The sequence below is a fragment of the Piliocolobus tephrosceles genome, chromosome 5, assembly GCF_002776525.5.
Source record: "Piliocolobus tephrosceles isolate RC106 chromosome 5, ASM277652v3, whole genome shotgun sequence".
NCBI classification, from domain to species: Eukaryota; Metazoa; Chordata; class Mammalia; order Primates; family Cercopithecidae; genus Piliocolobus; species Piliocolobus tephrosceles.
In genome coordinates, this window is record NC_045438.1 from 64,353,137 (window position 1) to 64,368,100 (window position 14,964).

The following is a 14,964-nucleotide window of genomic DNA, read 5'->3' on the forward strand; positions in this document are numbered from 1 at the left end:
CAGGCAAACTCAGACCAGCACCTCCCATCAGGCAAACTTATCCAGCAGCTGACAGTCACAGGAATTAGGGGAACAACACCTGCTTTGGTGCAGAGAAGAGCAGGAGAAGATTAAGAAATGCAGCTGAGGGAAATAGTCCAGGGCCCCATATGCGATCTCCACAGTGCCAGGTAAGGCCTGTTAATGTGGGACTTGATTTAAAAAGAAGGGATGGACATCTGAAACAGGGAGAGGACACACTCAGCCCCCTAGGACTGGATCCCTCCCTTCTCATGCTCCCTTGAGGTCACCTTCTCAGGAGCAGCCCCAACAAGCAGGCCTGATGGCAGGACTGGAGTTAGAAGCAGTCTTTCCTCCTCTTCCTGTGCCAATCGAGGAGACTGGTGGGCACCAGAGAATACATAGATTTAGGGTACAACTGAGCCCAACTTTTCCTACCTCTGCGGCATGCCTATTACCCATGCTTTCAAATGTTCTAAAGTGTTTCTGAATCCTGCTGGCTGGAATGGGTGTTTTTTCCACTTCACTGTGCATATTCTCCGTTCTTTCTTCATTTATCTTTCCTCCTTATCCTTAAATATATGAATCTTGGCTTTCTGTCACTCTGGCTGTTGTACCCCTCTTGGGGGCACAGAATGTTCTAGCATTTGAGAATGGTGATAGCTTTGACAGGTTTAGCCAAGGGTGGAATGGATTTGACAGGCTTTCAGAGTCTTCTCTCACAGCCGAGGGCCCATTACAAGGACCTAGGGAGCTCCTTGTACCCCATCCAACAACAGAGTTGAGAGTTCTACATCTGGAGAAGGAGGTACATGAGCCTTGGTCTCCTTATACTTACAAGACACATTTAGAAGCTTCATCTACCACAGGCTGAAGAAACAAGTTCGCACATTGCAACTCCCAGAAAGATATTTGGTGGATTTATCACCCTTGAATGTTCTGTTGAACCTCTTTTTTCCTTTCTTTCTTTCTTTCTTTTTTTTTTTTTTTTTTGAGACAACGTCTTATTCTGTTGCCCAGGCTGGAGTACAGTGGCACAGTAACAGCTTATGGCAGTGGCACAATCATGGCTTACGGCAGCGTCAACTTTCCAGGCTCCAGCAATCCTCCCAGTTCAGCCTCCTGAATAGCTGGGAGCGCAGGCACACACCACCATACTGGGCTAATTTTTGTATTTTCGGTAGACGTGGGGTTATGCCCTATTGCTCAGTCTGGTGTTGAACTCCTAAGCTCAAGCAATCCACCCGCCTCAGCCTCCCAAAGTGCTGGGATTATAAGCATGAACCACTACGCCCAGCTTGGTGAACCTCTTTTGGCCTGCTTATCGGGTGGGACAACTGAGATTGACTAGCTGGTCTTTTTGTTCCTGAGTCAATTCTATTTTTTCAGGACAAGCTGGTTGACTTTCAGTTTCTTTGTATTTAGAAACTGGGTTTGTTTCTAATTTTTGTTGCTAATTTTTATATTTTTTGTAGAGACAGGGTCTCTCCATGTTGTCCAGCTGCCCTCAAACTCTAACTTTCTCTATTTAGACAGGTAAAGACAGGTGCATATCAGTACTCAACAGAACAAGATACCTACACATATGCTCTCCTATGCTTACTAAAATCATGTGAATCACATTTTATTGTATTCACCCTTCTTTTGGGTTAAAACAAGTACAACCATAGTCTGGTGCACCTTATCTAAGTCTTTTAAATAAAACAAACAAACAAACAAAAAAACCCATTGCCTATCACAAACAATTTATGTCAATTGACTACATTGCTATGGTTATTGTTATTGATTCATAAATTGTTACAAGTTGCTTCTTTGTCCTCTTAGCACCATCCCCTGATATTCTCAAAATTATCTTTGTTCTGGTAATAATAATATGTTATAAGCTAATGCCAACTCTTCTCTATCCCCAAGATATGAAATCAGTCATCTCTGAGGAGTCCTGGTTTCATTTTTTTAAGTGTTATTATTATTATTATTATTACTGGAGGCTGGGCCTCACTCTGTCACCTAGGCTGGAGTGCGGTGACAAGATCTTGGCTCACAGCAGCCTCAACTTCCTGGGCTCAGGCAATCCTCCTCGCTTAGCATCCCAACTCTGGGACCATAGATGTGTGCCACCACGCTCGGCTAATTTTTGTATTTTTTTAGAGACAGGGTCTCACCATGTTGCCCAGCTGGTCTCAAACTCCTGGATTCAAGCGATTCGCCTGCTTTGGCCTCCAAAACTTCTGGGAATACAGGCATGAGTCACCACACTCAGCCTCCTGGATTTATTTATGGTGGAGAATAGTATCCGAGGGAAAAATTTGATGCTAAGAATGAGTACACATGAGTCTTGGCTTTAGCTTCTGTTGGTCAAATTTTAGTGTCAGAATTGGAGGAAAATGTGTGTAAAGGAATTTATTTTTTTCAGTTTAACAGATTATATTGGTAGCCCTATTCTTCTTATGGTATAAAGGTTTCATTCTATCAAAGGCATTCTATTATACTGATGTATTTCATTCAAAGATTTAGAATACAAAGGCACCTCTGACTCCAGCTGTGGGCCATCAGCCTCAGTGAGATGGCTAGACTCCACGGTGAACAGGTTGCCATAGGTGCCAGGTGTGCTTTGTGGGTACAATACTGTACCAGGGGCTGTGAGGAGCAGAGTGACATGTGAAACATGGCCCCTGGCCTCCAGGGATGTACAGATATCATTTATGTGTGCAAAACAAAGGGAAAACTGTATAAGCCATCATGTAATCAGTGCTGGATGAAACTGGAAGTGCAGGCAATGGGTGGTAAAGGGGTTGAGAGACCAGCGTGTGGACGAGGAAAGGCCTCCAAAGCAGGAGAGTTTGAGCCACCTTGGAAATGGTGGAATTTTAGACAGATGTCCAAGTGCATTTTGATCCTTGGGAACCACCTCACAGCCAGCCCAAAGCAGCCTGCAGACACATGAGCATTAGGGTGAAACTGCTGGCAGAAGGATGACATTGGAGACACTGGCTCACGGTGAGGGCAACATGGCGCCCCAGAACAAGAGAAGATAGGGCTGTGTTTTCGAAATGACAGTGAGGAAGAAGAACATTACCCCAAGGTCAGGAACACACTCCATGCAATTAATAGAAGGAAACAACTTAGAGTCCAGCAGAGGGTAGGCATCCTTATAGCTACCTCCATTCACTTCTTATAGAAACAACAGAAGCCATTGATCCTGCTTCCAGTTGGGCTGGCTTACCCCTCCACCATGCACCACCAAACGTCCCTGCATCATCACCAGCCCTGTGCCTTTATCGTGCTCTTCTCTGCCAGGGAAAATCCTAGCTCTGACGTCACCTGCTCCTACCCTTCCTAACCTTTCTGAAAGAATTGATCTCCCTCCTCCTTGGTGTTCTCACAGCATTTCATACAAAACCTGTTAGACCACCTGTCTTGCATATTATTATGGCCTCTTTGCTTGTTTGCTTCTCTGTAGACAGTGACTATCTGAGGGGATGTGTCTTATTTATTTATTTATTTATTTATTTATTTATTTATTTATTTATTTTGAGACGGAGTCTCGCTCTGTCACCCAGGCTGGAGTGCAGTGGCACCATCTGGGCTCACTGCAAGCTCCGCCTCCCGGGCTCCCGCCATTCTCCTGCCTCAGCCTCCCAAATGAGTAGCTGGGACTACAGGCGCCTGCCACCACGCTGGGCTAACTTTTTGCATTTTTAGTAGAGACGTGGTTTCACCGTGTTAGCCAGGATGGTCTTGACCTCCTGACCTCGTGATCCATCCACCTTGGCCTCCCAAAGTGCTGGGATTACTGGCGTGAGCCACCGCTCCCAGCTGGGATGTGTCTTATTTTTATTTGGCATCCAAGTACCTAAACATAGTGTTTGAGCCTCACTGTCTCTTCAACAAAAATCTGTTGGGCAAATTAGTAAATGAATGAGTAAATACTTGAATATATGCCTCAGACTAACTCTTGGATGACTCAGCGTCTCCATGGGATTGGAGCATGCTTTGGATTTGGTCATTTCTTGATCTTTATCTTGATGAAGCATGATTTGCCAGGACCTTGGTTAATATGTATTAGATTTGCAAAGCTAACATGTAAAATGTCATTCCAAATTAACAGAACAGATCTTAGTTACTCTCGCTTTCCATTGTAGTATTTCTAGCCAAGTCTTGGCTTGATAAGAAGAGGGAGACTTAGGAAGCCAGTGGAAAATCACTTGATTTGATATTCCAGGCCAGGATTTGACAACTGTTTAAAGGCTATAACTTGGAGACTTAGAGACTTCATGACTAGGCTGTTTTAGGGACAGACTCTTTTAATGACTACTAAAGCACTGTGCTTCAAGATGGTTTTCAAATCTGACCTGAACTGAGGTAGTATTCACTGCACTGAAGTCCACAATTGAAAGCAGAAAAATTCAGAGGTTTCATATATCCCTCCAGGATCCTGCGTGTTCTCTCTCTCTCTCTCTATATATATATGTGTGTGTATGTGTGTGTGTGTGTGTGTGTATTTGTTTGTTTGTTTTGTTTTGTTTGAGATGGAGTCTTGTTCATTCTGTTGTCCAGGCTGGAGTGCAGTGGCGTGATCTCCCAGATTCAAGTGATTCTTGTGCTTCAACGTCCCAAGTAGCTGGGACTACAGGCATATGCTACTATGCCTGGCGAATTTTTGTATTTTTATTAGAGATGGGATTTTCACCATGTTGGCCAGGCAGGTCTCAAACTCCTGACCTCAAGTGATCCACCTGCCTCAGCCTCCCAAAGTGCTGGGATGACAGGTGTGAGCCACTGTACCCAGTCTGATTTATATATTTGGATGTGTTAAATTATGTATCTATGGATAGAATATATTTGGACAGCATTTGAGGTCTTTGAAGGTCTTTGGAGATGGGGAATCTGGGAAAAGGACAGTGGCCCAGTTGCCACCTGTGGGGAGGTGGTGTCAAGGAGGGGGAAATGGTGTCAAAGAGGGTGACAGTGGCAAGCTGCTTCTTCTTGGGTCCAGTGAAACATCCCTGTCCATCACCTGTTTATGGATGTGCTTCTTAGCTCTGGAACAAACTTTTCTGATATTTTTACTGATTGATAAAGACCTTTTTGCCTTTTTGTTACTTTTGTTTGCAGCGTTAACATAGTGGCCACTGAAGTGCTGTGGCTCAAGAACAAAAACTGTTAGAAAACAAGAAAACAAAAGGCCACTCCAGGAAGCAAAAAATTTCAGTAGAAACTTTCAGAAAATAAGAATTATCCATTCATTGTTTATTTTTCTCTTTATCCTATTTTTCTAATTCTGAGTTTAAAAATTCAGACAATGAGACTGGGCGTGGCAGTTCACGCCTATAATCCCAGCACTTTGGGAGGCCGAGGCGGGCAGATCACAAGGTCAAGAGTTCAAGACCAGTCTGGTAAACATGGTGAAACCCTGTCTCTAGTGAAAATACAAAAATTAGCCAGGCATGATGGCCAGCGCCTGTAATCCTAGCTATTTGGGAGGCTGAGGCAGGAGAATTGCTTGAACCCGAGAGGCGGAGGTTGTGGTGAGCCGAGATTGTGCCACTACACTCCAGCCTGGCAACACAACGAGACTCCATCTCAAAAAAAAAAAAAAAAAATTCTGACAATGCAAAAGGGTACAAACAGGATAGAAAGAGCATCTTCTAGTATTTTCCTGCCCAGACACAATTGTCATTAGCCTTTTGATGATTACTTTTCCCAGACCTTTTTATGCTTAAACATGTGCAGATTTATCTTTATCTACCTATATAAAATGTATGTAGAGAATCAAAGTATATATGCTATTTTGCAATCTTCATATATGCATGCATATGTACATATATACACACAAATATTTCATTTTAGGAATGTGAAATGATGTGCTAAACCACAGTTGTTTTGAGGGACATTTTGATTGCTCTCAGTATTTTTACTATTATAAAGAATACTTTAAAGAATATCCTTGGCCATATATCTTTGTGCTCTTCTCAGATTCTTCTTTTAGGATAAATCCTCAGGAGTGATACAGTTGGATTAGGAGGTGTGACTGTGTAAATTTTTACTGGTTTTCTAATTGTCCTCCAGAAAGGCTAGCCAATTTGTACCCTTGCCAACAATCAATGAGAGTGCCCATTGCATCAGCCCCTCACCAACATGAGTATTGTCAGGGTTTTTCACATTTATCAGTCTGGTAATCGACAAATGATACCTCAATTTACTTTTTGGGAGAGTTGGCAATAAAGTGCAGAATCTTTCCTTGTAAGAATTCACCTCTTTCCTTACTTCCTTCTTTCCTTCTTGTCTTTTTGTATCCTTTGCCCGTTTTTCTGTTGTATGTGTTGGGGAAGTGAGTTTCACGCTTATTGGGTTGGTGCAAAAGTAACTGCGGTTTTTGCCATTAGTTTCAATGGTAAAAACCGTGACTACTTCTGCACCAACCTAGTATTTTTATAATCTGAAGCAGTTCTTTGTATTACTCTTTTGTTGTTCCCATATGTAGCAAATAGTTTCCTTAGCTTTATTTTCAATCTTTTTTTATGATTTTACATTTGCTTTATGAAAGTGTTTGAGTTTTACGTGGTCATGTCTATCAGTCTTTCAGTTCTGCTTCCCAAGTTTTCTAATATCCAGTACTTAGAAAGCTCATCTCCATTTGAGAACATACAGATGTTGACTTATATTGTCTTTAGTACTTTTTAATGTTTATTTTTTTAATGTATATTTAAGTGTTGGAAATTTCTAAAAATATTTTGTTAAAATATAGGTAAAATTTTATTTGTTTCTAAATGCCAGTTGTCCACAAATCATTTATTGTGCTTTCCTGTCTTGATGTGAAATGTTCCTAAATTTTTTAATGGAAATTTAATATATATTTAATTTCTGGACTAACTTTTCCATTGACCCAATTGCTACTCCTATACCATACTGCTGCCATTGTTGGAGTTTTTTTTTTTTTTATTTGAGACAGAGTCTCACTCTGTCGCCCAGGCTGGGGTGCAGTGGTCGCATCTCAGCTCACTGCAAGCTCCGCCCCCCGGGTTTACGCCATTCTCCTACCTCAGCCTCCCAAGTAGCTGGGATTACAGGTGCCCACCACCTCGCCCGGCTAGTTTTTTGTATTCTTTAGTAGAGATGGAGTTTCACCGTGTTAGCCAGGATGGTCTCGATCTCCTGACCTCGTGATTCGCCCGTCTCGGCCTCCCAAAGTGCTGGGATTACAGGCTTGAGCCACCGCGCCCGGCCCATTGTTGGAGTTTTATACTACATTTTAATAACTAGGAGGGCAAATCTTCCTCACTGGACTTTGTTTTGCCCTTCTTTTTCTAAAGTCAATTTGGAGTTTTAATGTGATTGCATTTAATTTGTAGAATAGTTTAGGTGAAAATTATATTTTAAAAATACCCATCAGTCCCAAAATAAAATAATCTTATTCATTCAAATCTTATTTAAGGACATTAGCAAAATTTTAAGACATATTATTTCCTTCATTGGAATCTTTCTACTTCTTATGAAATCTATATGAAGAACTGTGAAGGGTCTGAGATTTTACCCTCTCTGACAGCAAACAAATTAGCCAGCCCTGGTGTCACGGATGATGGCAGAAGACAAATAGCTCCTAGGTCAGAGGCACAGCAAGTCACATAAGCCTCATGTTCCCATGGGCTCTCCCTGTCCAAGCTCATTGGTGGATACTGCACATGCAGTGGGTTTGTGTCTCAGTTGAGGAACTCTAAACTCAGGAAACCCTAGTGGGATCAGAGAAAGCTTCCTTGAGTTAACTGAGGAAGGAGAGGCATGGACCAGAGGGGGAAGAAAGAGCATTCCAAGCAAAGGGAACTGCAAATGCAAAGGCCCTGTGGTGGGTGCAAGTGTGTCAACAACCATAAATAACAGGAAAAAAATGCCACCATGATGACTCCATCATCTTCTGGCTGATGGTGCTGAAGTAAACTGGCCTGTTTATTCTTACCACAGTAAATGACCTGTTTATCCTGCCTAGATGCTTATAGATGTTTTCCTGTGAGTGTTGATTTGTTATTGTTCATTTTAAATAAATTTGTGTTCTTTCTTTTTCCTTTTCTTTCTTTTTTTGAGATGGAGTCTCACTCTGTCACACCCAGGCTGGAGTGCAGTGGCATGATCTTAGCTCACTGCAACCTGCCTCAGCCTCCCTAGTAGTTGGGATTACAGGCACCTGCCACCGTGCCCAGCTAATTTTTTGTATTTTTGGTAGAGATGGGGTTTCCCCATGTTGGCCAGGCTGGTCTTGAACTCCTGACCTCAGGTGATCCGCTCACTTCGGCCTCCCAAAGTGCTGGGATTACAGGTGTGAGCCACCTCACCCAGACAATTTTTGAAATAAATTTTCTTTAGACTCAGAGGGCCTCTTCATTCTGGAAGACAGTCTATTAATATACCTTTGAGTATTTTTGTTTTGAAATTACTTTTGAGCTTTTCTTTAAACATGAATTTTCACTGCTCATTAGCCGCAGCCATGTTCTCCCTTTTAAAAATCTCATTGGTCTTATTTCCATTGCATTCCAAGACTGAGACTCTTCCTTATTTTCAGTATTGAGCTTTGTTATTTTTACTTTTTTTGTTCATGTCTTAGTTTTGGAAAGGGATATTTTGGGGTACCTGCACTTTTGCTATCATCTTTTTCAAAGTGTCTGGGTCTGTTATTGAAAAGCCACTTTAAAAGTGCTTTCCTCTAAACCCCTTAAATTTATATCAAGGAGACAGTTAGAGAATCCCCTGCGGTTAAAATGACCTCTTCAATTTTTAAGAGTCTTCTCACTTGTTCCTTAAAATTGTACTTACTTGCAACAAGCAGTTAGGGAAGAATATCTTCCTGAATTGAAAAGACTGTGGGAAGACTTTCTAGCTCCAAATATCTCCCCAGTTTCTGTGGTACCTAGCTTTCCACCAATCCCAGTTTATTGTTGCTTCATTAGCGTAAAATGTATTTCTGAGATGTAGTTGCCTGGAAAGCTCCCTCATGCTCTCTAGAATGAGTGTGCTGCTGTGGAAGGCAAGAAGTAGAAAGCAACCCAAGTCCTGTTTTTCCCTCACAAGAGCGACAGGGAAGCAGAACAATGGAAAACCCAGCTTAAAAGAGGACGTTTTTTCCAAAAAAAATTGAGTTATTGAGGAATTTTTGTAAAAAGTTTAATTTGAATGATAAAAATTCTTAGGATATTGGGCTAGTTAATTGGTTACCGCTCTTTTACTCTTCAAACACTATTTATCAGGAGAGTTTGTGAGGAAGCATCTCAGAGCATTACAACTCACCAGGGAAGAACTGCAGTCAATTTATCCTTCAAGACAGAAAAGAGAGAAAAGAGAGAAAAAGAGAGAAAAGAGATGTGATGCCTTCTCTAATTGTGGGTTTTCTTTTTTTCTCTTTCTTTCTTTTTTCTCTTTCTTTCTTTCTTCTTTCTTTTTCTTTCTTTTCTTTCTCTCTCTCTTTCTTTCTTTTTTCTTTCCTTTTCTTTTCTTCTTCCTTTCTTCCTTTCTTTTTTTTTTTGAAATAGGGTCTCACTCTGTCTCCTAGGCCAGAGTGCAGTGGTGTGATCTTGGCTCACTGCTACCTCTGCCTCCCGGGCTCAGGAGGTTCTCGAACATCACCCTCCCAAATAGCTGGCACTACAGGTCCATGCCACCATACTTGGCTTATTTTTGGATTTTACCAGCCTGTTGGCCAGGCTGGTTTCGAACTCCTGACCTCAGGTGATCCGCCCACCTCGGCCTCCCAATGTGCTGGGATTACAGATGTGAGCCACCGTGCCCAGCCTCATTATGGTTTTTCTCTTGTTGACTTCGGATATTGATGTTAGTGGATAAGTTGTCTTTACTCCTCAGTAAAGACAAAGTAGTGAAGTAGAGAAGCATGTCCTAAACTAGGAAAAAAATAATTCCTGAGTTTAAAGTCTATAGAGATAATAAGGAAGATGCAGAAACTTGATGAGAATAGTTCAAAATTAGACTCAGATCAACTTTCACATAGTGAAAATCTTATTCAATAAATTTGGTGGTTCTTCAATGTTTTTAGTAGCCTCTTTTTGGAAAACAAATATTTCGGATATTTATTGGCACTGTGGAGTATAGGCACTAAGTCTAGAAGTAGGGTGATTTTTTTTGTTTACATGTTAATGAGCTTATAGTCCCTCATCCTAACTGATTGACTCTAAGATACCTTTAGTTAGTTATATCACCTGTCATTATATTATGTACTACTAAGATAGAAAAAAAAAATGTTCCCTATGGAATTCTGACACACTGTAGGGTGCACCTTGATTTCAGAGATGTTAATGTATGAAAAATATGCTTCTTAGAATCAATGAGATCGAGTATTTTTCTTAAACTCACAAGAACAGAAAAAAAAATTCATATCCCAAACACCTTGTCTATCTGTCTAACAGTGCACTGTTTTCTACTTAACAGTGCATTCAATACATAAATTTATACTTTAAAATTCTATTTACTACCTAAGGTATTTCCAAGAACAATCAAGATTATTGATAGAATACTGTTCATATTCAGAAAATTAACAAAATGACCTTAAATCTATAAAGGATACCCAATATTTCCCATCATGTTTTTAAGAACTTCCACTATTTTATATTTTCTGTGCTGAGCAGAGCAATCTTGTCCTTGTAGACAAGGCCCAGGCCAGGGTGCAGGGACTGTGCCCATCGTCTTCCCCATCTCCTTCTACAGGCTTTTGGGCAGAAGCCTCTGTAAAGTTCCACTGTAAGGTACCACTAATCCTTAAAAATGAATTTTATCATCCCTGAATCAAAGTCTGAAGTTCTGCCTCATTCATCACATTCCTGAACATTCCAGGAAGTCTGTTCCCTGAGCTCATGAGACCACTATGTTGTTTGAGTCAAGTTTGATTGACTGCCTCTTGCTTCAAGGTTTAGGCAATTAATTCTACTGGAGAAGTTTATTTATTTATTTATTTATTTATTTATTTATTTATTTATTTATTTATTTTTGAGACAACCTTGCTCTGCCACCCAGGCTGGTATGTAGTGGTGCGATCTCAGCTCACTGCAACCTCTGCCTCCCTGGTTTAAGCAATTCTCCTGCCTCAGCCTCCCAAGGAGCTGGGATTACAGGTGTGGGCAACCACGCCCGGCTAATTTTTGTATTCTTAGTAGAGATGGGGTTTCGCTACGTTGTCCGGGCTAGTCTCGAACTCCTAGGCTCAAGTGATCTACCAGCCTCAGCTTCCCAAAGTGCTGGGATTACAGGCATGAGCCAGTGTGCCTGGCATGTCTGGCCTTATTATTTATATTTTTAGTGCCATGCTAAGATTATTGTAGTATGTAGGGTATCTGTACAAAGGATTGTACATGTTGAACAATTACCCATAGTCCTGCCATCTTTTCCTTGGTGGCATTTTAGCATGTCTCTTTCCACTTTTTTTACTATACACATTTTTTGCATAGTTGAGGTCATTTTAATGTGTGATGCTTTTTTTATTCAACATCATGCTATTCAAAAAGTGTCATTAAAGGCTTTTAACTAGTTGATTGCTTTATTCTGCAATATATATTACATATTCTCTTATTGTTTATTATTTGGGTTGCATCCATTTTAATTTTGCAATTCTAAATCATGCTAAAATGAACATATCTGTATGTAAATCTCTGTCCACATTTTGATAGAGGGACATTGTCAACTTTCATACAATTGATTTGATAAATTTAAATTTCTTTTAAATTTCTTTCAAGAGAAGAAGAGGTCATGACAATTTATAACTCAACCAAAGAGATACAAGTGAACATGAGAGAGTGGCTTTGTTTATTTAATATTATTGTTACAATAGTTCAAAGTTGAACTAACTGAGGAAACTGAGACACAAGTCATTTTGTTGCTGGTGACATTATCAGCTGTGTTTGGAGCTGGGAAACTATTGTTTTCTTTGCCTAGCCAGTATCTTCCCTACTTCACTTGCCCCATGGAAATTCAACATCCTTGAAATTACACCAGTTAACTTCCCACAGAGGCCCAACAGCATAGTAAATGCATCTAGTGGTACCTAGCTCCTTCATATTTGGTCTTCCCCTCCAATAAGTGGTAGGTATCACCAAAATCACCAAATAGAATCATGTTTGCCTTGCAAACCGAACAAACACTTCTGTTTTTGTTTTGCTTTGTGTCTGGACTAATTCTTAGCACCTCTTCTGCCTGTGAGCGATTTGTCACCTCATTCTGTAAGACTGGCACCAGCAGAAATGCAGTCTCAGAGGATCCCGGGGAGAAAGCGAGGCCGACCCTCACTTCACTCCACACCTATGAAGATGGCAGTTCATAACCTTTATTCTGCTTCAGCTGGCTCTTTACCAGCAGTGAAGATCCCAAAGAAAAGAGGGCGGAAACCCGGGTACAAGGTACGGCTCCATCATCTCCTTCTCCAAAGTGGTATTGGGCTGGGGCATGGGTACTTGGTCAGACCTGCACTGCAAAATGCCACTAGAGGTTGGGAGCTTGGTAGAGACAGGATGAGAAATAAGCCTCCCTTGGTGAAGCATGTGACGGACGAGGTCTCATTGTTACAACACGGCACATAATGCATGCTGTCGTGTGCATTTTTCCAAGTGGAGAAAGCAAATTACACCAGATGGGGAAAGTTGTGAGCGAGCAGATTTTAGGGTCATCGCTAAACACACATTATTCAACCTTGCATCTAAATTAGTGTTTCAGACACTGAGCTTTCCCCTGACTGTTCCTACTAGGGTAAATCTTGAAGCCACTTTCCAGAACTCATTTGTCATTTATTTTAGCAGGAGCAGATGATGTTCCTGAGACATTTAAATTAATAACGCGAGCAGGGCAGTGTCAAAGGACATGGGAAAGTCTTTCCAAACAGAACCTCAACACAGAGAGTCATAATGAAAATTCAGCGTGTTAATTCCTAGTTTCCCATGTCTAAAAGGTGCTGACATCAAGTTTGGCTACAAGGAGGCTTATCAGGCAAAACTATATTCCCGTGACCCTTTTAAGAATTAGCAGTGATTTGGACAGGCTGGGGTGGAGAATAAATCCTCTGATGTAACCACAATCATAAACCAGCTCAAACCCAAGGGAGGGCTGCTTCTCCAAGATGTTTTTGAATAGGCTACTAGAGAGGAAAAAAATGTTACACTTGTTCTTCACAAACCTTTCGGGCATTAGAAAATGAGCTTCAGAAGTTTTCCTTCATCTATTTTTCGTGAAATAAAGGCTTATGTTTCCATCTTGAGACCTGAATACTGAAACCAGAATGCAAATTGGCAATTAACTCCCATATATTTAGGAAAATATATGGAAATTATTTCAGGTCAGTAGAAAGAGCTTCTGGAAGAGTTGGTAATGAATTCAACCTTTATCCCTTTGGTTCTCCATAGTTCTTCCAAGTGCTGGAAAATAAAATCAGTAGGTGGGAGGAAGGTTCCTCAAAGTTATTTTGGGGTCATTGGTTTTAGGAAAAGAAGCTTTTACTCAGCTATCTCATGAGGTAAAGTTTTCTCTCACTGGTTGTTTTTCTGACAACAAGAATCTCCTTTCTTTCATGTGCATGCCAGCTTTAGAACTGTCTCTGAAACTGGCGTAGCACCAGTCTCACCCACTCAGCTACCTGTGCAGTTGTTGGCTTCTGGGAATTGCATCTGGAGGGCTGGAGCAGGGCGGCCTTTCTGTTTATAGATCCAGGGAGTAAATCCAGGATCTGAAGAAACATACTGAAGACTTCTCTCTCCTATTTGGCCTTTCTCCTACTCTCCTGGGGGCTGTGACCCAAGAATGAAAATTACCAACAGACTCAGCATTCCCGGGGCCAGGAAGAATGGAAAATTCATTCCATGAAATGAACCTGATTTCACAATTTTCCAGTCTCCTCAAAAGGGTAGTTTCCAGTGCTAGTGACACTCAGAGACAACTCAGATCAGAAAGAAATCTTTGGGGTTGGTTGGCTGATAATACAGGGCTCTGCCCAAAGCAGGCAGTCTCTCCCCATTTCCTCATAGAATTTCTCTTATGGGAAGTAGACCACCACTCTTTCTTGAATCCACTTCCCATATATTTAGGAAAATGTATGGAAATAATTTTAGGCCAACAACTCCCAGACAGCTTCCCAAGATATGGGCTTAATGTTCTAGAATAATAGTTCCAAACCAGGTGCCAGTCTGCGTGAAGTTCTCACCCATCCGTGGTGACATAAGAAAAACAACAGCCATTTGAAAGTCTTCATAAAGTTCAAATGATTCCTCTTAAATGATGACCCTTTATTCTGAAATATCTGCTTCCTATTATCTTGGTGGTAAAATGTTTGGTTTTATTAATGTTGTATGTTAATAGGATTTAGTAATTTTTAAAAATGTTCTTAGTTGGCAAAATAAAATTGGCAACCTATTTATCTCCCCAGTTTTATTTTGACAGTTTCCTAGACCTGGACACCCCATTTTACCATTAATGACAGGACTTTACTTGTGAAGAAGCCAGCTCAGAAATTGTACAGTTTCACTCCATTTGCCAAATGGCCACTAATTTGACAATTTTAACTATCTGGGACACAGTTGGGGAGCCAGAAGTTGTTAAAAAAAATCCTGACCAAGCAAAGTAAGATATTGCTTGGTCTAACTTTTAAAGATCTTGTATTTCATTGCTAAGAAAATGCTTTCAGGTCTTCCATCAGAATTTGTTTACATTTTTTGTTAACATGTTTCTTGCAAGCTCAATTACAGCTGGTTAGTAGCCTTAGATTTGAAGGGGAAGGTATTTTGGGGGAGAAGACTCTATACACAGCTGGACACTGGGAGAATAATAATTACTTTTGTAATGAGATGATAATATACTACCAAGAAAGAAATAATACAATAATATCAATCTTATAAAATAAGATATAACATAATTTTATCATATCAATAACATTATTACAATGATATATTGATGTTAATAATAGCATCATAATGAAATAGTATGTTTCTGAGC

General features: G+C 40.7%; 1 protein-coding gene across 8 annotated transcripts in view; it reads left to right on the top strand.

The window, feature by feature from the left end:
* SCML4 (Scm polycomb group protein like 4) overlaps positions 1 to 14,964 on the top strand; it is a 121,657-nt gene that overhangs the window by 39,824 nt on the left and 66,869 nt on the right. For 5 of the 8 annotated variants that reach the window (XM_023205951.2, XM_023205950.2, XM_023205955.2 and 2 more), the window contains one exon: positions 12,172 to 12,386. The exons of the other annotated variants lie outside the window; for them this stretch is intronic. In XM_023205951.2, coding sequence (XP_023061719.1) covers positions 12,231 to 12,386 — 156 coding nt within the window. In that variant the 5' untranslated portion in view covers positions 12,172 to 12,230. The remainder of the gene's footprint in view (positions 1 to 12,171; positions 12,387 to 14,964) is intronic. 8 annotated transcript variants of the gene reach the window in all.